The sequence below is a fragment of the Hyla sarda genome, chromosome 4, assembly GCF_029499605.1.
Source record: "Hyla sarda isolate aHylSar1 chromosome 4, aHylSar1.hap1, whole genome shotgun sequence".
Taxonomy (NCBI): Eukaryota; Metazoa; Chordata; class Amphibia; order Anura; family Hylidae; genus Hyla; species Hyla sarda.
In genome coordinates, this window is record NC_079192.1 from 95,410,561 (window position 1) to 95,436,972 (window position 26,412).

Sequence of the window (26,412 nt, forward strand, 5' to 3'; positions counted from 1 at the left end):
CATAGAAGAGCGGCCGCTGCATCTATACATTATACAGGAGCATCACAGCGGGTGTCAGGAGTGATACCCGCTGTGATCTTTCCATAACTGCAGGTAATACTACCAACATGGAGCACACTCTGCCTCATGCTGGGAGCTGTAGTACCTGTATTAATAGACAGATCGAAGCGGGTGTCAGAAGTTACACTCGCTGCGGTCTATTAATACAGGTACTACCGCACCCAGCATGGAGCAGAGTGTGCTCCATGTTGGGAGTAGTAGTGCCTGCTTAAGGACACATCACAGTGGATGTCACTACTGATACCCTCTATGATCGTCCTGTCTATAGCGGAGATGGAGCGACTGTATACATCGCTCACATCCCTGCTCTGCACTATACTCCGGGCCGGCCACTCACTCATTCTTTCATCTTTTCCTCAGAGCTGTGATTGGCTGCAACCATCCGGCCAATCACAGCTCTGGGTGGGAAATATGAATTTCTGTTGACATCAGTGGCCGGAGTATAGTGCAGAGAGGCGAGTGATGTATAAACCCCTCGCTTCTCTGCTATATTATGTACGATATATGTCTATAGCACAGGTACTATCACTCCCAGCATGGAACAGTCTGTTCCATGCTGGGAGTAGTAGTACTACATAAAAAATGTTAAAAATGTATTTAAAAAAAGTGACACACACACTTTATTAAATAAATTTAAAAAAATTATGTTATAAAATATATACATTGCGTTTCATAAAAAATTTTCCATCACTGCTGCATCCTTTTTTGGTACCCAAGAATTTTTGGGTACCAAAAAAAAAAAAAAAAAAAAGCCAAAGGTGCAATTTCCACACCAATGAAAAAACGCCGGAAAAAACGCCAGAAAAAACGCATGATGGCATCACTTGCACTGGCGATTTTTCAGGCATTTTTGTAATCCCTAAAAGCGAAGTGCAAAAAAAACCAAGTGGAGACTTAGCCTTAGGGTTTGATGCTGCACACATTTTGGGCAGTTTAACTTTTCAGACAGGTTACTAACTTTTCTACAGTGCCTCAAAGACACACAAAAAAAAAAAAGTTTAAAAACTGACCCATGGCACCGATTTAGTGTCTGGAAGGTGGATTCCCCAGTTTAACTAAGCTGCGATCCCACATCCAAACTGATGACAAGAATGTCGCTGTTTGGGGAATTTCACAGGTGCTAAAAAACTAGATCAAAAAGACAGCAGTGTGGTGTTTTTCTTCAAGGTGACTGATCTTATTAATTTGAATTTAGATTATGTATGTTTATAAAAATGATATCAGCAACTACACTTCCACAAGGCAGTTTTACACATCTACAAGCAGTTTAGAAACTGCTTATAATAAAATAAAAAATAAAAAACAAAAACATCATGGTACTGGCTACATAATACTATGCATTTTTTTTTTAAATGGGTTTTTCGTGCACCTTCCCACCACATCACTACCTTGAACATTAGAGAGTTGCATATTACTCCACTGCCAGTCTACATTGCTGCAGCCTTAGCTTTACAAACTGCTCTTGCTACTTATGTGCAGGTAGTAGGAGCTGTTCCTTAAACACACACAGCAGTTATGGCAGTGTTTCCATACCAGGGCGCCTCCAGCTGTTGCAAAACTACAACTCCCAGCATGCCCGGACAGCCAAATGTGGGAGTTGTAGTTTTGAAAAAGCTGGATGGGCTGTCCTGGCATGCTGGGAGTTGTAGTTTTGCAACAGCTGGAGGCACCCTGGTTGGGAAATACTGACTTAGTTGTGTGGGTGGTTCCTACAGGTTAAAATGTACAGCCGCATCAGAAGACTCTAAGATTCTTACACTGATCTTCTGTAGACGAATACTTTTTACCTGTGACTCTCCACCTTTTGCAAACCTACAAATTCCAGCCTTGACAGCAGGCACATGGAGAATTGTAGTTTTGCAACAGCTGGAGATCCACAGGCTGAGGAGCACTGGCGACATGACCATGCCCTCACACCATATAATTATATATATATATATATATATATATATATAATATATGGTCATGACATCTAATTAAATGTATATGATGACTTTTCTCGTGCCGATTACAAAGCTGAAGTGAAATTATAAATAAAATCTTACTGTATAATGAGAATTCGGATAGCTTTTTAGAGTTGTGTCCAATTGTTACTCCAATCAAACAAGCACAATTGTGACTGCAGCTATGGATCAGCACATTAGAAATTAATTGATCCGGTTTCTTCAACTGGTTGTGCAGATTATATTTGACATGTAAAATGATCAAAGGCAAATGAATGCGTTAGACCAGTGTTTTCCAACCAGGGTGGCTCCAGCTGTTGCAAAACAACAACTTCACAATGCCCGGAATTGTAGTTTTGCAACTGCTGGAGGCACCCTGGTTGTGAAACACTGCTTTAGACCATTAAAGAAACCTGATTTTAATAGAGCCTACCCCAAGCACATGCAGGGGTAGGCTCTGTTTCACTAAGCATAGCTGAAGCATTCAGTGTGAACGCGGCCCTACAGGGAGATGCTATTTACTTCATGTAACAGACATGATTGTTGACACATAAAAGTAAAAATAAGAGCAGAGTAGGTGCTCAGAGTAGACTACACTAGTATCACATATGCAGTTTACAACACGATACAGATGCAGGCCATGTTCTTTCTTGACCATGATTTTCACCCCTTTACCTGGCCCTTTCCAGCCTATTAACATATATTGCACACCTTATATAAGCACTGCCTGCAATGCTGGACCTACTAGGAGAATAATAATGCAACATTCGTAGGGAGACAAGCAAAGTTATTAATGTCTGTGCAAGTTAAGGTTAATGCCAGCTCATCACACACACAGGAAAAGGCTTTGATATTTTTCCCCTATTTCTTTAGATTGATAGCTTATTTTAGAGAAGTGTAACTTAGAGCCTTCAAGATGTCTCCTCGTGCTGAAGGGAACAGAAGTGCTTTGTTTTTGCAGTGGTCATTTGGCAGCAAACACCAATAAGATGACTTTCACCCACTCCAAGTCCTTGCAATACTGCCTAGAAGAAAGGCCATGTTAGGATTCTCATTTGTACTGCTAAAGACTTCAACAAGATCCAATAAATACAAGATACGTGTGCAGAAGAGAAACTAAACAAGTGATCACTGCAGCTTAGATTCAGAAATGGAGATTGTTCCAGAATGATTGATGCAAGCACCTGACTCGTACAGGGACAATCAAACCAATACTGTGTCTGATCTATATGGTTCAGAAATGGGTAATGCTGTGAAGCCAGATAATACAAGGAGGAACCAACTGTGTGGGTGGAGGGCTCCAGAACGAGAGTCAGTCTCCAAGATCCAGTTGGAAAACCAAAAAAGAAGGGGGACACAAAAAAAAAAAAAAAAAAAAGGACAAGTGCAGAGGAAGAGGTGGGTCCATAACTCAGTCTCTGTAAGGGAGGGGCATGAGTAAAGTTTTCGGATTATATACAAAAGTAAAACTGAAAATATAGTTCTGTTCTCTGTACATGTCTGTTTTGTTAAACATTTCCTTTAAAAAAAAAAAAAAAAAAAATTTTAAACAAAGGAATTTGGTGACAAACGGGAGTTCAAATCCCTCCCGAATGTGCTTCATCTGTGGATCAGTCCAAAGAGATAACATCTGGGATTATGCCATAGAGAGAAGAGCTGTCTGCTGGTCCTCTGCTTGCTGCACTGTGGCTCTCTCGCAGGCTGTTCGATGATACCAAACTGCTGTTACTACCACTGTTGCTTCCATTGGTTGCTGGGAGAGAGGCACTAGCCCCTGCATTGAGCTGGTCCAAGAAGAGTTGAGAGGTCGCATACGGGAAAAAACGTGAAGAATGAAGTAGGTCTGGTTCTTCAGAGGCAGCAGCTGCTGCGGCAGCCAGAAGGGAGGTGTTGTAATGCTAAAGAGAATTGAGAATTAAGTTTAGGGTAAAAAATAGAAGAAAAAAAGAATAATTACAGCATTAAAAAAAAAAAAAAAAAAAAAAAATTAAGGGAGTGGTAAATCAAAGAAAGACTGGAAGGTTTCAATTAGATGAATAAAACAAAAAAAAAAAAAAAAAAAGCTGTGAGGGAACTTTTACACACACTTACCTGATTATCTCCAGATAGGAACGGGAAGAAATCCAACCCTGCGAAGAAAGAGTTGACCTAGGTGTTAAAAAGACAATCTACTATTTTTTTTAATGGATTTGTCATTTTATATTAAAGGGGTAGTCCAGTGTTGAAAAACTTATCCCCTATCCTACGGGACCCGCAATCTCTGTACGGGGCCCCGGTTCGCTGACCAGATAGCACGTGTTCACCACCGCACGAAGCTGCGGCAGACACGCCCCCCTCAACCCATCGCTATGGCAGAACCGGAGATTGCTGAAGACAACGCTCCGGCTCTGCCATAGAGTTTTATTGAGGGGGCATGTCAGCCGCCGCTTCGTGTGGTGGTCAACACACCCCCTTCCCGCGGGCTGTCATGGCCCTGTACAGGAGATCGCGGGGGGACCCCAGCGGTCGGACCCCCCGCGATCTGAAACTTAGGATAGGGGATACATTTTTCACCACTGGATATCTATAACTTTACTAGCTAAACAAATGCTGAAGATTCCGTCTTTATGTTGGTCATTAACCCCTTAAGGACTCAGGGTTTTTGCACTTTCGTTTTTCCTCCTTACCTTTTAAAAATCACAACCCTTTCAATTTTCCACCTAAAAATCCATATTATGGCTTATTTTTTGCGTCGCCAATTCTACTTTGCAGTGACATTAGTCATTTTACCCAAAAATGCACGGCGAAACGGAAAAAAAAAATCATTGTGCGACAAAATTGAAGGAAAAACGCCATTTTGTAACTTTTGGGGGCTTCCGTTTCTACGCAGTGCATATTTCGGTAAAAATTACGCCTTATTACTCTGTAGGTCCATACGGTTAAAATGATACCCTACTTATATGGTTTGATTTTGTCGCACTTCTGGAAAAAATCATAACTACATGCAGGAAAATTTATACATTTAAAATTGTCATCTTCTGACACCTATAACTTTTTTATTTTTCCACGTACAGGGCGGTATGAGGACTCATTTTTTTGCGCCGTGATCTGAAGTTTTTATCGGTATGATTTTTGTTTTGATCAGACTTTTTGATCAATTTTTATTAATTTTTTAATGGTATAAAAAGTGACCAAAATACGCTTTTTTGGACTTTGGAATTTTTTTGCGCATACGCCATTGACTGTGCGGTTTAATTAATGATATATTTTTATAGTTCGGACATTTTTTTTACACTGTTATTTTTTTTATGGGAAAAGGGGGGTGATTCAAACTTTTTTATTAGGGAAGGGGTTAAATGACCTTTAACACTTTTTTTTTACTTTTTTTTGCAGTGTTATAGGTCCAATAGGGACCTATAACACTGCACACACTGATCTTTTACACAGATCACAGGCGTGTATTAACATGCCTGTAATCAGTGTTATCAGCGCTTGACTGCTCCTGCCTGGATCTCAGGCACGGAGCAGTCATTCGCCGATCGGACACCGAGGAGGCAGGTAAGGGCCCTCCCGGTGTCCGGTCAGCTGTTCGGGACGCCGCGATTTCACCGCAGCGGTCCCAAACAGCCCGACTGAGCAGCCGGGTCACTTTCGCTTTAGAAGCGGCGGTCAGCTTTGACCGCCGCTTCTAAAGGGTTAATACCGCACATCGCAGCGATGATGAGCCGTTGATGAGCGCCGGGACCGTCGCGATATGATGCGGGATCGCGGCGCGATCCCGCTTCATATCGCGGGAGCCGGGGCAGGACGTAAATATACGCCCTGCGTCGTTAAGGGGTTAATAATCTGCAACATCTTCAGGTATCAATTCTATGGAACCTGAACCCAACCAGTCAAACTGGAAGTTAATTGCAATGGATTGAGGAGCAGCATGCTGTTGATGACTCATACCTTGCAGGTCATACGGCATTGGCGTCATATGGAAAGGATGCCTGTAGTCCTGAAGTAGGGGGGTATTGATATAAGTGGAGTCCACAGCTGGTAGACTGGGTGTTCGAGATATAGGAGATGCCTGGTGCTGTAGATTCATCAGACTGGAGAGAAAAAAAAAAAGTGTAAGACCAATGATTTACTACACTAAGACTATAAAACCTAATGAATAAAAAATTGTATAGTTTGCAAGTGCAACAAAGCCAGACTGCCACTTAAATGCATAACTATATAACTTCTGATATTTACTCACCCCTTGTTACTTAATGGTGAAGCTGGAGTAATAGATGGGCAGCTCCTCTTGGCGCATGGCTCCTCCTCCTCCTCTGAAGAGCTGTCTATCGTCAGGTCAATAACCTCAACCTTTTTGCTTTTATTAGAAGGCTGGCTGGGTGACATCTGGTGCTCTACTGTACTGCTGATACACCCACCTGCAACATCATATGCATATTAAAATATATAGGATCAATAGAATACAATGGAGTCCGTATACCAACTCAAGTTCAACTTGTTAATTCAGAACAGCATAAATCATTAACCCGTTAAGGACTTTGCCCATATTGGCCTTAACCTCTTCCCGCAGATGGACATTTATTTACATGAACAGCTCCAGCTGTATGACGCGCGCTCAGCAGCTGAGAGAGAATCATACCCGGTGGGTCCCAGTTGCTATGAGCAACTGGACCCACGGCTAATGCCGGAAATCACTGATGTCCGGCATTAACCCTTTAGACGCCACTATCAAAGTTGATTGCGGCATCTAAAAGCGGTAAATCCCGTTCTGGCTAGCTCAGTGGGCTGACTGCCGCGGCATCCCAATCAAAAGAGGACGGCAAGAGGTCTCTAACCTTCCACCCCGTCATCCGATGGAGCAATGGAGCACCGATGAGACTGATCAATCTAAAGATTGCATTTTTACGGTCCCCTATGGGGATAAACTTTTTTTTTTTAATTAGGGAATGGGTTAAAGCACGTTAATTTAAGTTTGAATCACCCCCATTTTCCCATTCTTCAATTAAAATGACGTAAAAAACAAAACCATGCATATGTGGTATCGCCACGTGCATAAGAGTCTGAAATAAAAATATTACATTTAAAATTACACAGTAAAAGGCGAAAACATAAAAAAAAAAAAAAAAAAAACAACAAAGTCCAGAAATGTGGCTTTTTGGTCAGTACATCCATGTATGCAGAAAATTAAAAAAAAAGTTATAGGGGTCAGAAGAGGACACTTTAAAAAATTTCTAACTTTTTGTACGAAAATGAGTATGCTTACCCCTTAACGGCCACGGATGTAAATGTACGTCCTGGTTTGGCAGGACTTCCCGCACCAGGACGTACATTTACGTCCCGTGTATGACCACGAGCATCAGAGCAGTGCTCGCGTCATACACTGCAGGTTCCGGCTGCTATCAGCAGCTGGGGACCCGCAGGTAATGGCCGACATCCGCGATCACGTGGATGTCCGCCATTAACCCCACAGATGCCGTGATCTGTGCATCTGCGGCAGTGCGGTACTTTGAATGATCAGATCACCCGCAGCGCTGTCGCGACGATACGATCATCCAGCATGGCGGCCGGTAGTCCCCTCACCTGGCTCCGGCCTGCTCCCGGCGTCTCCTGCTCTGGTCTGAGATCGAGCAGACCAGAGCCGAAGATGACAGATAGCACTGAACAGTATTAGCAATCAAAGGATTGCTATAGATAGTCCCCTATGGGGACATAGTGTTTAAAAAAAAAAGTTGGATAAAAAATAATTTAAAAAGTTGAAAAAAATATAAGTGAAAAATCCCCTCCCCCAATAAAAATTGTCAATTTTTCCCATTTTACCCCCAAAAAGAGTATTTAAAAAAAAAAAACATTTTGTATCACCGCGTGCGTAAATGTCCAAACTATCAAAATATAATGTTAATGATCCTGTACGGTGAACGGCATAATTGTAAAAAAATAAAAAAAATAAAGGCCAAAAATGCAGCTTTTTTGTCACATTTTATAAAAAAAAATAAAAAAAATGATAAAGTTTTATATATGCAAATGTGGTATCGATAAATTCAGCAAAAAAATTAGCCCTATACACGGAAAAATGAAAAAGTTATAGGTGGTCAAAATAAGGAGATTTTTTACACTTACCGTAAGATCTTTTTCTCAGAAGCTCCATTGGGGGACACAGGAACCGTGGGTATATCTTGCTGCCACTAGGAGGCTGACACTAGGCATACAAAAAAGTCGGCCCCTCCCAGCAGGGTATACCCCACCTACTGCCTTAGAGACACTCAGTTTTAGTCCCAAAGCAATAGGAGGAACCGAAAAAATACAGAGTCCGGAGGGAGCCCGTCAAAACAAATGAACCAACAAACTGACAGGCGACCGACTCTCAGACCACAACTAAAAACACTGAGTGGGAACGGTGTCCCCCAATGGAGCTTCCGAGAAAAAGATTTTACGGTAAGTGTAAAAAATCTCCTTTTCTCATTCAGCTCCATTGGGGGACAAAGGAACCGTGGGACATACCAAAGCAGTCCCCGGGGTGGGAAAACCATGCAACCCGGAATCAAGCGGACGGCAGAGCCACCGCTGCCTGCAAAACCTTACGCCCTAAAGAGGCTTCGGCGGATGCATAAGTGTGCACTTGGTAAAACTTGGTGAACATGTGCACCGAAGACCAAGTAGCCACTTTACACACATGTAGGGCCAAAGCCCTGTTAAAGACCGCCCAAGAGGCCCCCAAAGAGCGAGTGGAGTGAGCCGTGACCCGGAAGGGAGGATCTTTCCCCTTGGAACGATATGCTTCAGAAATGGCGGACCGGATCCACCTGGAGATGGTGGCCTTAGAAGCCGGCAAACCCTTGCGTCTGCCCTCTGGAAGGACAAACAGCGACTCAGACCGTCGGAAGGAAGAGGTGGCAGAAAGGTAAACTTGTAAGGCCCGGACCACATTCAGATTGTGGAGAGAACACTCCTTAGGATGAGACGGAGCAGGGCAGAAGGAAGAATGATATCCTCATTCAGATGAAAAGACGAAACCACCTTCGGTTGAAAGGAAGGAACCGGCCGAAGCACTGCCTTGTCTTGACGAAGAATCAGGAAGGGAGGTTGACAAGAGAGCTGCCAATTCCGATACCCGTCGGATCGAGGTCAGAGCTACCAAAAAGGCGACCTTCCAAGAAAGGAAACAAAGAAATGTCGTGGATAGTCTCGAACGGAACAGATTGCAAGGCACTCAGGACCAAATTCAAGTCCCAAGGGGAAGTAGGAGACCTGTAGGGAGGAATCTCATGAGCTACCCCTTGAAGGAAAGTGCGAACCGATGAGTTGGAAGCTAGAGGCCGCTGAAAAAGAATAGACAGCGCCGACACTTGGCCCTTGAGATAACTAAGATCCAAACGCGTTTCAAGACACAACTACAGAAACGCCAGAAGGTTCGGCAGAGAAAAACAAACCGGAGAAAGAGCGGGTGTCAGGGTTCGGCAGGCTGGAGGTGGATCCTCTGTGTCAGAGAGGGATTGGCGTGGACCGTACCGGTGGACCGGTTCTAAGTTGCTACTGGTATTCACCAGAGCCCGCCGCAAAGCGGGATGGTCTCGCAGCGGCGGTAGCAACCAGGTCATATCGACCGGTAACGGCTCAACCTCTCTGACTGCTGAGATAGGCGCGGTACAAGGGATTAGGCAAGAGCAAGGTCGGGATCCTTAAAGGAAGCAGCATCCGCCAACGGTAGAGTGGTGGATTTGGATAAACGGGAGACTGGGGGGGGGGTCCACAGATGGTGGAACGGTCCATTTAGAGATAAGACCCTGAGGTAATGGACACAGTCTTAAACCGTTTAGTGCCTTGGAAGCGCTTCTCCGGAAGCTTCCAGGCAGTCTCCAGAAGTTCATCAAACTCCTTATGAGGATGGAAAACCTTGGGAGAGCGATGAATACGTGTAAAGTAAAAACTTCAGGAGCAGGGTCCGAAGGTCCAGAGTCCTGTAGATGGAAGGTGTCCCTGACTGCAGGCACCAAGCTGTCCACCAAGTCAGACATGGATGACAGCTCTTCAGAATCCGAATGCGGAGCCGGGTCTGAGTCCGCTAGTTCACCCGGAGATCGGGAACGGTGAGTGGAGGCTGCCGATCTAGGTGACCGGGATCTGGAAGGGCAGTTCAGGGAACGAGAACGGCCCCTAGGAGAGCGGTTGCGAGACCAGGAACGCTGCCTAGGAGCGGGAGACCTGGAGCGCGACGGCGCCTGTTTTCAAGAGATGAGTCAGGATAAAAGACCCATGGGCGCCTGTGGGAGAGTCGACGGTCCGAAGACGCCGAACTGGTTTCCCGAGGGGGACACAAGGAAGACTGCCTTAAGGCCGTAGCTACCTCCTTAGAAACCTGTGTCAAGTCTGAGATAGTTTGGGAGAGGGAAGACACCCAAACCGGGGCAGGGTCAGGGACAAGACACCGAAGGGCCATCTTGGGCAGGGGGTGTAGGGCGTGAGGAAGAGAAGGTAGAACAAGTGGGTTCAGCCGAACCCCCCGAAAATTTAACCTTACACCCTGTACAAGCATAGTAAGTGACCAAAGCAGGGGCCGCCTGTCTGAAAGAGGGTTCAAAGCTGGGAGTGGACATTGCCAAGTACAGCTAACTAGTGACAGAAGAAAACTGGAACAAGCTCACCCAGGTTCCTGACTGACGTCCCTGCAGCTTCAGGAATACAGGACAGCGGGCTGAATAAGCAGAGATGCCACGGCCGAGAAGGGAGACCCACAGGAGCAGAGTGCAGCAGCGTCTGTGAAGATGGCAGTGCTGGACCCGGAGCAGAGTCACGTGATCCCAAAAGAGAGGAGTTACCGCGCTAGCACGGGAGAGGCTGAGAAAAGTCTGGCGTGTCCGCGCTGCCGCCGGATAGGCTGAACATGCCCTCCCCGTGCGAGCGCTGCGGTCATTGGACGCGCAGAGAGCGCGAATAAGGGGACGAAGCTACTCTCGGCCGGGACCAGGCCAAAGCCGCGGACTTAAGTAGCGGCCTGGCTCCCGGCCGAACATGCCGCCATGATGCTCCGGCAGCCGTCTCCCACTGCGGGGACGGCTGCCAGAGATAATAATAGCCGAGACCGCCCGCGGACTGAAAGGCGGGTAGGTCCCAGACTGGACGGCCGCAAATGCTGTCCGGAGACGCCGGCAGCTGCCTCACCGTGTGTGGGGACGGCTGTCAGTATAGAAGTATGCCGCAGTTGCGGCCAGTTCCACAATAAAAGAGCCCCTCCAACACTGAAAAAAAGAATATTCCTTGTTGCAAAATGGTGTTTTTTCTTTCAATTCAATTTCAAGGCTCAGTCATGAAAGGGTTAAGGACCCAGCCAATTTTCTTAGAGCTTTGGCTGACATTACATTGAGATTCTCTCTTCTCCCACCACACCCATGCCCCCCCCCTCCCCTCCCCACCCCACCCCCAGGCACACGGTCTCCATAGCGGGGAATTAATGTGATGTGATGTGATGTCAGCCACAGCAGGGGAACCATTACATTACAGCCGCAGCGCTTCGGCCATCACAGCAGGAGACATCCTCTTGCTGTGGTGGCCGAACTCACACTGAAAGGAACGGTGTTTGCGACAGCATATTTGAGGTCACGTGACATGTGCACTGACCTATCCAGAAAACCCCTTTAACCTGTGGAAATGTATGAATTTTACACCATTCCATTACAACATTAGCCAGTAGATTGTTTGTGTTCAAACAAAAACTTGTGTGTGCGCGTGTGTGTGTGTGGTATGGGAGGAATTTAAAGGAGTACTCCGGCCCCAAGACATCTTATAAGATGTCTGACCACGGGGGTCCCGCCGCTGGGGACCCCCACAATCTGGCAGGCCTTCCATAGCAGGTGCGGGGCGTGACATCACACAGGGGCAGAGTCGTGATGTCATGATGCTCCGGTCCCATGGTCATCACACGGCAGATTTGGAGCTGGCAGCACGGCATGCAGCTCCCCCGAGGTGGGTGCTGAATGCAAGATTGCGGGGGGTCCCCAGTGGTGGATAGGGGATAAGATGTCTTGGGGGCAGAGTACTCCTTTAAATGGTACAAATTTGTAGTCTTAAAAATCCTTTTAGAGGATCTGATCTTTCTATGATAATAACCCCACAGCTCCCCAGGAAGTAGTTTCCCACCATAAGAGTCATTCTTGTCTAGACAAAACTGACAATAGCTGTGCTAGGCTCATATTGTACAGCAAATGCTGCACGTCATATTGCTACATATGCCATACATGGCAATTTTTAAATTTTTCATTTTACTATGAGCAGTAAAGATCAACAATAAATAATTGATTGGCTGTACATTTGCATCAGGACATCATTATGTTGATTTAGAAACAGATCTGTAAATGATGACAGATTGAAAACACAGTACTCACTATCATTTCCATTAAGTGAGGTTGTGACTTCCTGCACGTCTTTCTTTGATCGCATAGGTGACCAAGAACCATCCTCTTTGAACTGTATCTCATCACAGTCTGTGCAGCACTTCAGGATCTCCATGAACAGGCTAGAGATAAAAACCAATCTAAATAAATCTTATTTACATATACAACGATAATGCTAAAAATTTTATATGGTCATATACCAAATAGAAATGGAAGACATTTTAATCACAATTTTAATTTACTGGTTCAAAATATAGAAAACTTGGCTTCCGGTGTAGTCAGCTTTAGTGTAACTGTGCAAGCTGGGAAATCCAACTGAGCTCTTTTGTACAGGTTCACTAATGTTCTAATAATTTGATGCCCTTATTTTTTGTTTTCCCTCTTGATATTGTGCTTTATATTCTGCTCAGTCTCAGTCAGCTCCATAGACTGGGAAGGAGTGTTACCCAGCAGGTGTGACCTCATCTGAATCCATACAGGGGAGAACCTCCTCCCTTACTCCGCTATGCTGCTCTGAACACACAGCATTCAGTGCACAGCCCTCTCAGCTCTGTGCACTGAACTCTACAGTGTGCCTGCTCTGCCCAGCAGCTGCAAAAGGGAGCTGAAAATATCCAGCACAACGTATAGCACGGTATTTAGCACCAACCGGGGTGCCTCCAGCTGTTGTAAAATTACAACTCCCATGGCTGCATGGACAGCTGCAGCAGGAGACATTCTGCTGGCCAAACTTTTATAGTGGTTAATTTAACAAAGTTACAAAATTTTATCAAGAACTATATTAGAAAAGTAATTAAAATAGGCTAATCTATAAATATATTACATTTCATTGATGGTGACAGGTACCATTTAATCTTGTTGTTTTAAAAGTTTTATTAAAAACCTTCATGTTTTGTTACATTAAAGGGGTTTTCCAGGAAAATACTTTTGATGGCCAATCGGTGGTGTACCACCACCAGCCACCCCTGCCAATCTGCTATTTGGTGCCTGCACTATACTGAAAAACACAGAAGCAGTTGTCTTTGTATTCCTTGTCAGCACCCCACCATTCAACTATTAATAGCCCACAGAGTCCCAGGGTCCATTCCAGGGGGTGGGGCCAGGGCTGAGCAGTTTGCCAGTAGTGCACACATGGAATTCCCTTCCCTTAGTTGCCTGTCCAATCAAAGCACAGGATATACTCTGCTATGACAGTGCTGGAGAAAAGTGCAGTGGACTGAACAGTCTTAATAGATGGCATGTGGATGCACATGCAAGGTGGTATGCGAGCTGTAATGAAATAAACCGCAAAACAGCAAGAAAGATGCCATGGCATATATACCATGATTAAGGGTTGCTATAGTTTTTTTTGTTGTTTTTATTGACATGCTATTGCCATTTTCATTTTTAAAGATGGGAAATGTGGGAGACTGGTGAAAACCTATTTTGTTTTTATTTGCACATCAAGGAAGAAGTTACACCAAAGTACTAACTTGCTACTGAGAGAAGAACCCTTAAGGCTATGTTCACACTTCCGGAATGTCCACATGGAGAACCTCTATGCGGACCCTCTGATCACTGCTGGGCACTGGCACTATAGACTGCTAGGCATTCCATGCGGACTCCGCACAAAGAATGAAAGTGCTCATTGGAATGGAAAATTTCCGTGCCAGAAACATCTATCACGAAAATGTTGCCGTGTGCACAGCGAAGCAGAATCCCATTACATTCAACATGACTTCGCTGCAGCGGAATCTAGCACAGAAATTCTGCCATGTAAACCAAGCCTAATTTATATTTTTCAGGCAGTGTATATTCCCACTGCTTGCAGGGACAGATATTGTCTCTTCCCCTCCCTCTCCTGTACAGAGCAGTAGCTAAGCCCTGCTTTTACTTATGTTCCACTTCTCCTGTGTCTCTTCCTAGAGACAGAATTCCCTCAACAGGCAGAAGTGAACAGCAGATTCTAAGGAAGGGAATTTTTTTATTTATTTATTTTTTAGTTAACTATTCCTTTATATGCATCAGCATGTCCATTTACAGGCCCCTCTCTCCTCTCACAACTGACAGTAAAATTTACGCTGTGGAGGTATAAAGGTCACTCCCTATGGTCATCTCTATAATTGCCGTACTCTGTTTACTGTCTATGTACACAATGAAATTCATGTAATGTTTATTTGTATATACAAGTTCACATTGGATACATCTGCTTTAGATTGTACCGAAACTTACATTTTAAAGCATATTATACTTTTTAGCAAAGGGGAGGAGGGGAAAAAAAAGCACCCTACTAATAGAGTATCATGTTCCTTTACAGACAGCCGGTTACACAAGATGTGGTGTAGAGTTACACCAAGTGCCCTCTAAAAAGCAGAGAGGAGTACAATTACATGTGGTGATCTTTCAAACACTATAGGATTTCATATGGCACGGTGTTAGATTACACATCCACCACAGGTTGTCAGTGAATCACATAGAAGCGTATGAGAGAGGGCAAGAGAGACAACTTTCAGAAGTTTAGATGTGAAATTCTGAAATCCTTGCATCAGACCTTTGGGGATATAAAGTGGGAGTATGACGATAAGGGGTTTGTACTTTACAGTCCTCTTCTATAACTAGAGCCTCTTGGCTGAACTTTCAGAGAAAGCTGATCTTCCATAGGAGGAAAGTGCCGAGTAGGCACTTTTGTGCAGAGTTTTCACTCCTGTTTAAATTGTTAAACCGCTTACCATGTAATATCTGATTGTGTGTGTACATATAGCCTCTGTATTGTAAAATACAGGGAAGTATATTGGGGCTATATAAAAAAGGTAATGCTTATATTGGTAGGCCACGCCAACTTTCCCAACCAAACTCTGTCAAGGAGAAAAGAAAACTATTATGGAGATTTATCAAAACCTGTGCAAAGGAAAGTTCCCCATAGCAACCAATCAGCTCGCGCTTCTCATTTCTCAGAGGCCTTTTCAAAAGTGAAAGAAGGGATCTGATTGGTTGCTATGAGCAAGTGGTCAACTTTTCCTCTGCACAGGTTTTGATAAATCTCCCCCTATAACCTGGAGGCCATTGGACTGCACCGATTAGAATGCACCAATTAGAATGCAGCGCTCTCGAATAGCAGTAGGGCACATCTTTCACATCAAACACTTATCTTGGGCACCTTTAATGCATATGAATTACAGACTCACCCATCAATAATTAGATGCTCGTATGGGGCCTTTTTGTCACACACAGGACAGACCCATGTGGGCTTCTTTTCATTCATCTGTATGTACAAAGTGGCATCAAAACATTGTAGGTGGGAACAGGTCAGTGACCGGCAGGGGATGGTCAGACGCATCTTTCCCAGCTGAAATTTAAACCAACAGGTTATTTTTTTCTAGATGCAAAGAATCACATTCTTTAGTGCTTAATTAGGTTTCGGGATGTAAATGGCAGAATAATGGAGTTATATTGGATAAACAAATAACCCCACCCCCCCCCCCCCCCCCTAAAACTCAGCACCCTTGCACTATTCATATCTTATTTTAGCTTTGGTCCCGAGTCGTTATTCGCACACATACACACACACTGTGTACATAGGGAAGGCCGGAGGGAACATGTTTGTGTGCACCATAGAGAATTGAAGGGGTACTCCGGAGGAATTTTTTTTTTTTTTTTTTTTAACCCTCTCAGGGTTAATTAATATTCCAGAGGAAGTTCTTTTCAGTCTGACCACAGTGCTCTCTGCTGACACCTCTGTCCGTGTCAGGAACTGTCCAGAACAGGAGCAAATCCCCATAGTAAACCTCCCCTGCTCTGGACAGTTCCTAACATGGAAACATGGACAGAGGTGTCAGCAGAGAGCACTGGTCAGACAGAAAAGAACTACACAACCTCCTCTGTAGTATACAGCAGGTAATAAGTTTCCACCTGAGTACCCCTTTAACCCCTTAAGGACTCAGCCCATTTTGGCCTTAAGGACTCAGACAATTTAATTTTTACGTTTTCATTTTTTCCTCCTCGCCTTCTAAAAATCATAACTCTTTTATATTTTCATCCACAGACTAGTATGAGGGCTTGTTTTTTGCGCGACCAGTTGTCCTTTGTAATGACATAACTCATTATATCATAAAATGTATGGCGCAACCAAAAAACACTATTTTTGTGGGGAAATTAAAACGAAAAACGCAATTTTGCTAATTTTGGAAGGTTTTGTTTTCACGCCGTACAATTTATGGTAAAAGTGACATGTGTTCTTTATTCTGAGGGTCAATACGATTAAAATGATACCCATTATTATATACTTTTATATTATTGTTGCGCTTAAAAAAAATCACAAACTTTTTAACCAAATTAGTACGTTTATAATCCCTTTATTTTGATGACCTCTAACTTTTTTATTTTTCCGTATAAGCGGCGGTATGGGGGCTCATTTTCTGCGCCGTGATCTGTACTTTTTTTTGATACCACATTTGCATATAAAAAACTTTTAATACATTTTTTATAATTTTTTTTTTAATAAAATGTATTAAAAAAGTAGGAATTTTGGACTTTTTTTATTTTTTTTCGTTCACGCCGTTCACCGTACGGGATCATTAACATTTTATTTTAATAGTTCGGACATTTACGCACGCGGCGATACCAAATATGTCTATAAAAAATGTTTTTTACGCTTTTTGGGGGTAAAATAGGAAAAAACGGACGTTTAACTTTTTTATTGGGGGAGGGGATTTTTCACTTTTTTTTTACTTTTACTTTTACATTTTTTTACATTTTTTTTTACACTTGAATAGTCCCCATAGGGGACTATTCATAGCAATACCATGATTGCTAATACTGATCTGTTCTATGTATAGGACATAGAACAGATCAGTATTATCGGTCATCTTCTGCTCTGGTCTGCTCGATCACAGACCAGAGCAGGAGACGCCGGGAGCCGCACGGAGGAAGGTGAGGGGACCTCCGTGCGGCGTTATGAATGATCGGATCCCCGCAGCAGCGCTGCGGGCGATCCGATCGTTCATTTAAATCGCGAACCTCCGCAGATGCCGGGATCTGTATTGATCCCGGCACCTGAGGGGTTAATGGCGGACGCCCGCGAGATCGCGGGCGTCGGCCATTGCCGGCGGGTCCCTGGCTGCGATTAGCAGCCGGGATCAGCCGCGCATGACACGGGCATCGCTCCGATGCCCGCGGTTATGCTTAGGACGTAAATGTACGTCCTGGTGCGTTAAGTACCACCTCACCAGGACGTACATTTACGTCCTGCGTCCTTAAGGGGTTAAGGAGTGGTGTGAATAATACCATATTTTTGTTTAAACAAGCTGTCAGGTGTACATTTGTGACTGGTCATTATTAGCTAGAAATCACAATAGCAATAAAGTTAACCAATAGTGACTAAAGTAAGAATAAAGTTTAAAAAAAAAAAAAAAAATTAAAATAAAAAAAACACACAAAATAATGTATAAGAAAGGTAAATGTAAAGTGCCATACAAGGAAGAGATGCAGTACACAACTTTCTTCAATGATCCCATTTTTAAAGCAGACCATAAAGCACTTTGCCTTTGTTATATCTTACCGGACACAGGAGAGAAACCCGTAAACTTGTTGTTGCTATTTCACTGTCTGGGTCAGCTGTGAGTTTCTCTTTAACTAGAAAGGGGGGAAAAAAATTCTGTCATTTGTAAAGTCACATGTCTTCATTTTCTCAATTGAAACCACTATAGATTTACAAATCAGTGACATTTATATCAGTCTATGTATACATTGAAGCTTGCGGAATACTTAAAACCAGTGTTTCCCAACCAGGATGCCTCCAGCTGTTGCAAAACTACAACTCCCAGAATGCACGGACAGACGTTGGCTGTCCGGGCATGTTATGAGTTGTAGTTTTGCAACAGCTGGAGGCACATTGGTTTGGAAACCCTGACAAACCCTAGGGAATAAAGTGGACAAATAGCATTGTAAAGCATAATAAAGCCCTGTTTGGAACGGTTTTGGTTTCCGATCGACTTCTGCAACATTTTGTCACAGCTTTTAGAGAAAGCACTTTCATCACCCCCAGGTTTTCGGGTATGAGCAGCACGTTTCAGCTCGCTGAAGACTAAAAACCGCTTGAACCCGCAAGTTTTATATTGAGTCCTGCTAGATTCACGGGATCCCAAACCCACTGCATTCCTCTAAAGTGTAGGATGAATCATATAGAAAGGACTTACTAAGTGCTCTGGAATGATCTGGATTGCGGATTCCTTTTGCTCGCAGCCTTTGCAATAAGATGGCTGAAGACAACTGCTTCACCAGGTATACAGCCAGTGAGAAATTCTAAAAAATAGATCAGGGTTCAGTGATTTTATTCCCCCACAATAAAAACCTCTTCATGCATCAATCTTAGCAACCAGGAACTGGTAGTCATTTGTACAAGCTATATCACCATCCAGTGATCATGGATAGCAGTTTAGTTCCTTTTTAATCAGGCAGAAATATATTTAATTTCTACAAACCAGAAATTCCACACTTTACTTTTTAAATGGGCACTGTCAGATACGAAAACTTGATAGGTTTTGCAATTTCTTTCATAAGAAAATTTTCAGTATGTCATACTGAAAAAGCCAGTCAAACAACTGCCCCCCTGCCTGCTTGGACACATACTAGTCCTGCTGTGTCCATGCATCATCACCTATGTCATGGACACACTTCCTTGATTGACAGCTGTGAGTGCAGGGCTCACAGCTTGAGGAAAAATCCTCCCACTGTCAGCTTGTGTCCCGCTACTGTCAGTAAGGACAAGCTGGGAGTTGTAGTTTTGCTAATGCTAGGGGAGATGTGAGCAGACAGCATACTGAGGGAGGGGGCGGAGACCTGCACAGTGAGGCCACGCCCCCTCTCTTTGAGAGGAATTCAGACTAGTGAGCTAAATTAAAAAAGTGTAATAAAATAAATATAAAGGTGCTAGACACAAAAATGAGATGTACATGGTCAGGATTAGGTACTGAGTTATATATTAAAAATGTTTTTGTTGGATCTGACTGGTACGCTTTAAAGAGTATTTATTTTTAATTTTTTTTTTTTTATGAAACACCCCATGTCAAAAGTTTTGATTGGTCGGTGTCTGCGTTCTGAAACTCCCACTGATCCGATTGAAAGAACAGAGAAAGAAAAGTGCTTAGCTGAGTGCTCTACACTACTGCAGAAAGATTCTTTAGGAAAAGTCTAGAGCCCATCTCCTGAAGCGAGGAAAGCGCCTGGGAGAGAAAGGTCCCTTCTAGGTTCAGACTAAGGAATCTCCAAAACGTAATTCCACTTAGAAATTACACTCAAAGTCTTGTGCCGCAGAATTCTATTGCCGTCAATTGAATTCTGCTGCACAGTGCACACACTAAAGAAAACCCCTCATATGCTCTGTATGATATAAGTTATGGCTCTTAAAAAAGGAGAAGAGGGAAATAAATTAAAATGTAAAATTTGAATGTGTCCTCAAGGCCAAAATGGGCTGTGTCCTTAAGTGGTTAAGGGCTTCTCACAAGCAGATATGAAAATCTCAGTTTCAGTGATGTGAGATTTGTGACCCTGTTAGGCTAGGTTCATACTACGGAATTTCCGCCTGCAATTCCACTACTCATTGCAGGCAGAAATTCTGCTTACTAAAATGTATAGTATAGTGGCAAACTTACACGTCCTATTTCAGATGTCCACGACACCACAATTGTGTTGGGAACAGTTGTAGACAGACGTACAAGTGAGGTAATGTTGATTGGTCGGCTTGGTCGCTTTGGTTCAACCCCATTTTTGGTAGGTGGAAGATAGCCCTATGAGAGAAGGAGAAAATGTAAATAAATGGTAGAAACAGGGGGATAAAACAAGGGGAAGGTATATGCAGAGGCCCCACTTACTGGTAGATTACAGGGTTTCCCATTGACTTTTACACACAGGTTTGGTGGGAAATGGTCTTCTTGGGGGCAGCTAGTTTCTGAAAGACAGAATCTGTAGAGAAGAATATAAGATTAGAGTCTGATTCCGGAAACCAAGTCAGACAGAAAGACTGACAAAAATGCAGTGGATTACCTGAGCTGCACTTGAACTGTAAAGTCACATTTTGTCCCAGAGATGTCCCTGCAAGAAGTAATAATTGTGAATGTAAAATTCCTAACACTTAATGCAAGCAAAGAAAAAAAAAACTGTTCATAGGTTCTCCTAACACAATGGAAACCTTTTGACCATACACAGACATGTAATGGTTAAACTTGCTGATTTTGGCTGGACTAGCTTGCAGACTAATGTGTATGGTGGTTTTCTATCAGGGGGAGAAAGATTGGGCAGGATGGATTTCAACTCATCCTTCATTTCCATGCTGCAGAGATTTTGTGCACATTTTCCTGCAGCGTGTGGATGAGATATCTACTAATCCCATCTATTTGCTTATGTAATAAGATGCAGATTCATGTTATACATCGGCAGCCTATCTGCTTCATGAGACTATGAGGGAGATTTGGCTCAGTGGTTAAGGCCCCTTTTACATGATAGGGTGATGGCCATCGGAGCAATCTCTCCCACTGAAAGACAATGGTGTCTGACAGACCCCATTGACTATAATGGGGTCCAACAGGACCCGCTGTTGCCCATTGCGCCCCGTCAAAATAACGGCTGTCAAACTCTGGAGAGAAAGAAAAAAAAAAAGTTTGAGGGCCGTTCTTGTTCTTGAACACTGTTTTCTTGCAGCACTGGAGTCCTAGGTTTAAATCCCACATCTGCAAGGAGTTTGTATGTTCTCGCCATGATTTCGTGGGTGTCCTTCCACACCAAAACATACTATTTTACATACAATTTTAATAGGTTTGACCCACAGAAGAATTTTTTTTTTTTACTATAGTGCATTGCGTAAACACTAAATCAAAATTACCAGATTCCAGCTTTTATACATCTACGGCCTTTTTTAAAAATGAAAGCTGGGATAAGATTGGTTGCTGTAGAAAAATCCCCCACCTATATCCTAAAGTGTGACCCTCCAGGCAAAAACTTTAGTGCACAAGGGAGAAGCTAAACAGCTACCCAGCACCTCCTTAAAGACAGACCGCTCAGTTCCCCCCAATAATCACCTTGTTCTGGTCCAGGCACATTGTATTGGGACCAGCTATTTTACACTGGGGTTTGCCTGTGAAGCGCAAGTCAATTTCTCTATGCAGCTCAATTTGAATTTTATAACCTCTCCCTGCTAATGACCCAAATAACTTCAATAAAAAAAATTAAATAAAAGTCTGCAAACTTTCAATCCTGTAACACAAAAATGTAGCCAGCACCGAACCCAATACACGGGGAGCCACTCCCCCCACTCTGTAGCCGTGCATCCCCTCCTCTATTTCACAGGGGATAGTTTGGATTGATAGTGGATCCAACATGTCACCCAGTCAGAGGCGGCATGCCCAGCAGAGGTGAGAGTGTTAGGCTCAGTATTTGTGTTAGGGTCCCATCCGATATGAGGCCACCTCTGCGTGGTGGATGGGGGGACAAGTTTTGATCAAAAAGTGCGCTAAGAGCCTCCATTTTGTTGACAGTGTGCTGCTGCCATTTTCTTTTTTACATGAACACTCCCTGTAACACAATGTACAAACCCCACAAATCTAGGACGTCAAGGTCTGTGCAGCTGTTTAAGCAGTTTTGTAGGGTAAACCAAATGTAAAGGCTAGGTTTCCACACAGGATTTTTTATGGTGCTTTTTGGAATACAGTTTGGAATATGCAGTTTGAGCAAAAGCCAAGAGTGTATTCAAAAGAAATGGGAAATATAAAAAGGACTCTACTTCTCTTTCCTCATGGATCCACCTCTCAAAAACTGCTGGGGCAGATTAAAAAAAACGGCAGAGGAAAAACAAAAAAATACACTGGAAACCTAGCCTAATACTGTAATTAAATGCCAAAGAAAACGATTTTTCTGCGTACGGGGCGGTATGAGGGCTCCTATCTTGTGCCGTGATCTGAAGTTTTTAGCGGTACCATTTTTGTTTTGATCGGACTTTTTGATCGCTATTCATTTTCTTTATGGTATAAAAAGTGACCAAAAATACACAATTTTGGACTTTGGAATTTTTTTTGCACGTACGCCATAGACCGTGCAGTTTAACCATATGTTTAATTTTCTTACACAAGATTTTTTTAATGGGAAAAGGGGGGTGATTCAGACTTTTATTAGGGAAGGGGTTAAATCACATGATTTTATTTTATTTACCGTATATACTCGAGTATAAGCAGAGTTTTTCAGCACGATTTTTCGTGCTGAAAACACCCCCCCTCGGCTTATACTCGAGTGAACTCTCCACCCGCAGTGGTCTTCAACCTGCGGACCTCCAGAGGTTTCAAACCTACAACTCCCAGCAAGCCCGAGCAGCCATCAGCTGTCCGGGCTTGCTGGGAGTTGTAGTTTTGAAACCTCCGGAGGTCCGCAGGTTGAAGACCACTGCGGCCTTCGACATCATCCAGCCCCCTCTCACCCCCTTTAGTTCTGTACAGTACTCTCCTCCGCTCGGCGCTGGTCCGGTGCTGCAGGACTGTCCGGTGGGATAGGGGTTCCGGGCTGCTATCTTCACCGGGGAGGCCTCTTCTAAGCGCTTCGGGCCCGGCTCCAGAATAGTCAAGTTGCCTTGACGACGGCGCAGAGGTACGTTCATTACCAACGTACTTCTGACTCATCGTCAAGGCAACGCCTCTATTCTGGGCCCGAAGCGCGGAGAAGAGGCGCCCCCGGTGAAGATAGCAGCCCGGAACCCCTATCCCACCGGACGACCTCCTCTCCGGACAGTCCTGCAGCACCGGACCAGCGCCAAGCGGAGGCGAGTACTGTACAGACCTAAAGGGGGTGAGAGGGGGCTGGATGATGTCGAAGGCCGCAGTGGTCTTCAACCTGCGGACCTCCAGAGGTTTCAAAACTACAACTCCCAGCAAGCCCGGACAGCCGATGGCTGCCCGGGCTTGCTGGGAGTTGTAGTTTTGAAACCTCTGGAGGTCCGCAGGTTGAAGACCACTGAGGGCGGATGATGACAAGAGGATGATGAAGGGGGGGGTGTGGGATGATGAAGGGGGGTGGGGATGATTACAAGAGGATGATGAAGAGGGGTGGGGATGACGACAAGGGGATGATGACAAGGGGATGATGATGATGAGGGTCTGGATGATGACAGGCGGTGATGATGATGAGGATGTTAATGACGGGGGTCTGGATGATGACAGGGGGGGGGGGATGATGTATTTCCCACCCTAGGCTTATACTCTAGTCAATAACTTTTCCTGGGATTTTGGGTTGAAATTAGGGGCCTCGGCTTATACTCGGGTCGGCTTATACTCGAGTATATACGGTATTTATTTTTTAAACACTTTTTTTTGCAATGTTCTAGTCCACATAGGGGGCTATAACATGCATTACACTGATTTCCAGCACTGTTCAATGCATTGCCATAGCATTGATGAGTGTTGTCTGCGCTTGATTGCTCAGGCTTGGAGCAATCAAACGCTGATCGGACAGCGTGGAGCCAGGTAGGGAGCCTCCTGCTGTCCTCTCAGCTGTTCGGGATGCCGCAAATTCACCAAACAGCTCCACTGAGCTAACCGGCAGCATATTTTCCCGTTTTATATGCCGCAATCAACTTTGATCGCGGTGTCTAAAGGGTTAATATCGGACATCAGCCCGATTGGCGACCCCGCAGATATGAAGAGCACTAAGCTTCTGATCGGGAGCTGGCCACGAACGTAAATATACGTCCGTGGTCGTTAAGGGTTTAAAAAGGGATCGTACTTTGTGTGAGAGTAAAAGGTTTGTGACAGTATGGTGTGTGCGCGCATGTGTAAGTAGTAGAGAGGAGCGAACTTACAGTAAATTCGATTAGTCACGAACTTCTCGGCTCGGTAGTTGATGACTTTTCCTGCATAAATTAGTTCAGCTTTCCGGTGCTCCGGTGGGCTGGAAAAGGTGGATACAGTCCTAGGAGACTCTTTCCTAGGAATGTATCCACCTTTTCCAGCCCACCGGAGCACTTGAAGGCTGAACTAATTTACGCAGGATAAGTCATCAACTGCCGAGCCGAGAAGTTCGTGACGAATCGAATTTACTGTAAGTTCGCTCATCTCTAGTAAGTAGTATGTGTGTGTAAAATACTCCTTATCGTTTCCTACGTGTATTGGTAACCACAGACTATTGCTCAAAGAGACTTTTTGCTGACTGCACAATGGCTACACACCGTTAAGTTGTTCTTTATAGTAAAAGTTATTTAGAAAGATTTCCTCTTCTTCAAAGCAGAAAAATAGAATGGTGAAAGATTTTACTAGCTGATCCGAAAGAGTTAACTGGAATGGGTTATGGCGCCTGTGCGGGCAGCCCAGTATCGCTCACTTCTAACTCTTTGCCAGTACAACACTTAATTCACCATCAGCCACAGATGTAACTCTAGCCCCCATCAGGCACAATGATTTCAATAGGCCAAGTGCAGTTGCCAAGTGAGAGGCGTAAGGAGGAGGGAAGAGGGGGAAGACATAGCTAGAAGAGAAAGGGAGGGGAATGGGGGTAATAGGAAAGGGGGGAGACTTACATGGAGCTGCTGATTTGCTGGACTTGTTGTGGTGTTAATGCAAATGCAAAGCATGTTTCTTGAAATCGCTGGCTGTTATCGGAGGCTGCAGAGACACAAGGACAAGACGTTCAGATCAGGATCTTATTAGAAGAATTACATTCATCCACTTTTCTCTGATAATATTTTGACTCTCCAGACAAAGTGTTCAGAAGATTGCGGGGGCTGCAGCTTATTACTGTATCGGCCAATGCCACTTAAAGAAGTCCCCCTCCATACGCTTGCATTATCATTTCAACAGTGCAAGTTTTTGAGCATCCGTGTTTTCCCAAACGGTGCGACTTCAGCTGTTGCAAAACTACAACTCCCAGCATGCCCGGACAGCCGTTGGCTGTCCGGGCATGCTGGGAGTTGTAGTTTTGCAACAGCTGAAGTCGCACCGTTTGGGAAAACACGGATGCTCAAAAACTTGCACTGTTTGAAATTATAATGCTGGGAGTTGTAGTTTTGCAACAGCTGTAGGCACACTGGTTGGGAAACACAATTAATTGGCTTGAAATACTTCTCAGGTCTAGAAAAGACATAAAACATTTCCCATAATGAAGGATTAGGCTATGCTAACAGCGGAATTTCCGCAGTTTCACACAAATTAAAGGGGTACTCCAGTGGAATTAACTTTTTTTTTTTTTTTTTTTTAAATCAACTGGTGCCAGAAAGTTAAACAAATTCTTAAATTATTTCTATTTAAAAAGGATTAATCCTTCCAATACTTAGCTGCTGTATACTACAGAGGAAATTCTTTTCTTTTTGGACCGTCCAGAGTAGGAGAAAATCCCCATAGCAAACATATGCTGCTCTGGACAGTTCCTAAAATGGACAGAGGTGTCAGCAGAGAGCTGTGTGGTCAGAAAAAAAAAATCTCCAAATAAATAATTTCCTCTGTAGTATACAGCCACTAATAAGTACTGGAAGGATTAAGAATTTTTAATAGAAGTCATTTACAAATCAGTTTAACTTTCTGGCACCAGTTTATTTTATTTAATTTTTTTGGCGGAATTTTCGCTGCCCGAATAGGACAACAGAATCCCATTGAACATTATGTGCAGCAAACGCAGGCGGAGTTGTGTCTGAACACAGATTCCGCTGTGTGAACATTGCCAAACCATACCGACAATGAAACCAAGGCTGTTCTGATCAACCAGAAGGCATTCTAAATAGAAGGCGCTAAAGTCTAGGAGATTATATTTATCACCAAATACTGCAATGTGTGTAGACTTCCTACATACAACCCGAACCTGATTAGTAGGAAGCCTATGTACATCCCTATTATCAACTGTTGTAAAACTACCACTCTCTGAATACCTAGCTGTATGCAGTCAGGGTATGCTGGGAGTTGTAGTTTCGCAAAAGCTGTGAGGTCCACAGGTTGGAGATTAAAGACTTTTGTATAGAAACCCAGGAAAGTCCTCTCTTTTTATATAAAGAGTTAAGATGGTCACGCCTTAAAGGGGTATTCCAGGCAAAAACATTTTTTTAT

At 43.9% G+C, this 26,412-nt stretch overlaps 1 protein-coding gene across 5 annotated transcripts in view; it reads right to left on the reverse strand.

Annotated features, from left to right (window-relative positions):
* Positions 1-26,412, reverse strand: part of PIAS1 (protein inhibitor of activated STAT 1) — a 61,519-nt gene continuing 35,107 nt past the window's right edge. For 4 of the 5 annotated variants that reach the window (XM_056571638.1, XM_056571640.1, XM_056571639.1 and 1 more), the window contains exons 3-14: positions 24,897-24,981; positions 20,390-20,437; positions 20,218-20,308; positions 19,999-20,133; positions 18,544-18,649; positions 17,907-17,980; positions 15,535-15,695; positions 12,362-12,492; positions 6,226-6,403; positions 5,934-6,076; positions 4,095-4,132; positions 1-3,901 (exon numbers count right to left, since the gene is read on the reverse strand). In XM_056571638.1, coding sequence (XP_056427613.1) covers positions 3,614-3,901; positions 4,095-4,132; positions 5,934-6,076; positions 6,226-6,403; positions 12,362-12,492; positions 15,535-15,695; positions 17,907-17,980; positions 18,544-18,649; positions 19,999-20,133; positions 20,218-20,308; positions 20,390-20,437; positions 24,897-24,981 — 1,478 coding nt within the window. In that variant the 3' untranslated portion in view covers positions 1-3,613. The remainder of the gene's footprint in view (positions 3,902-4,094; positions 4,133-5,933; positions 6,077-6,225; positions 6,404-12,361; positions 12,493-15,534; positions 15,696-17,906; positions 17,981-18,543; positions 18,650-19,998; positions 20,134-20,217; positions 20,309-20,389; positions 20,438-24,896; positions 24,982-26,412) is intronic. The other variant, XR_008892390.1, reaches the window with a different exon arrangement.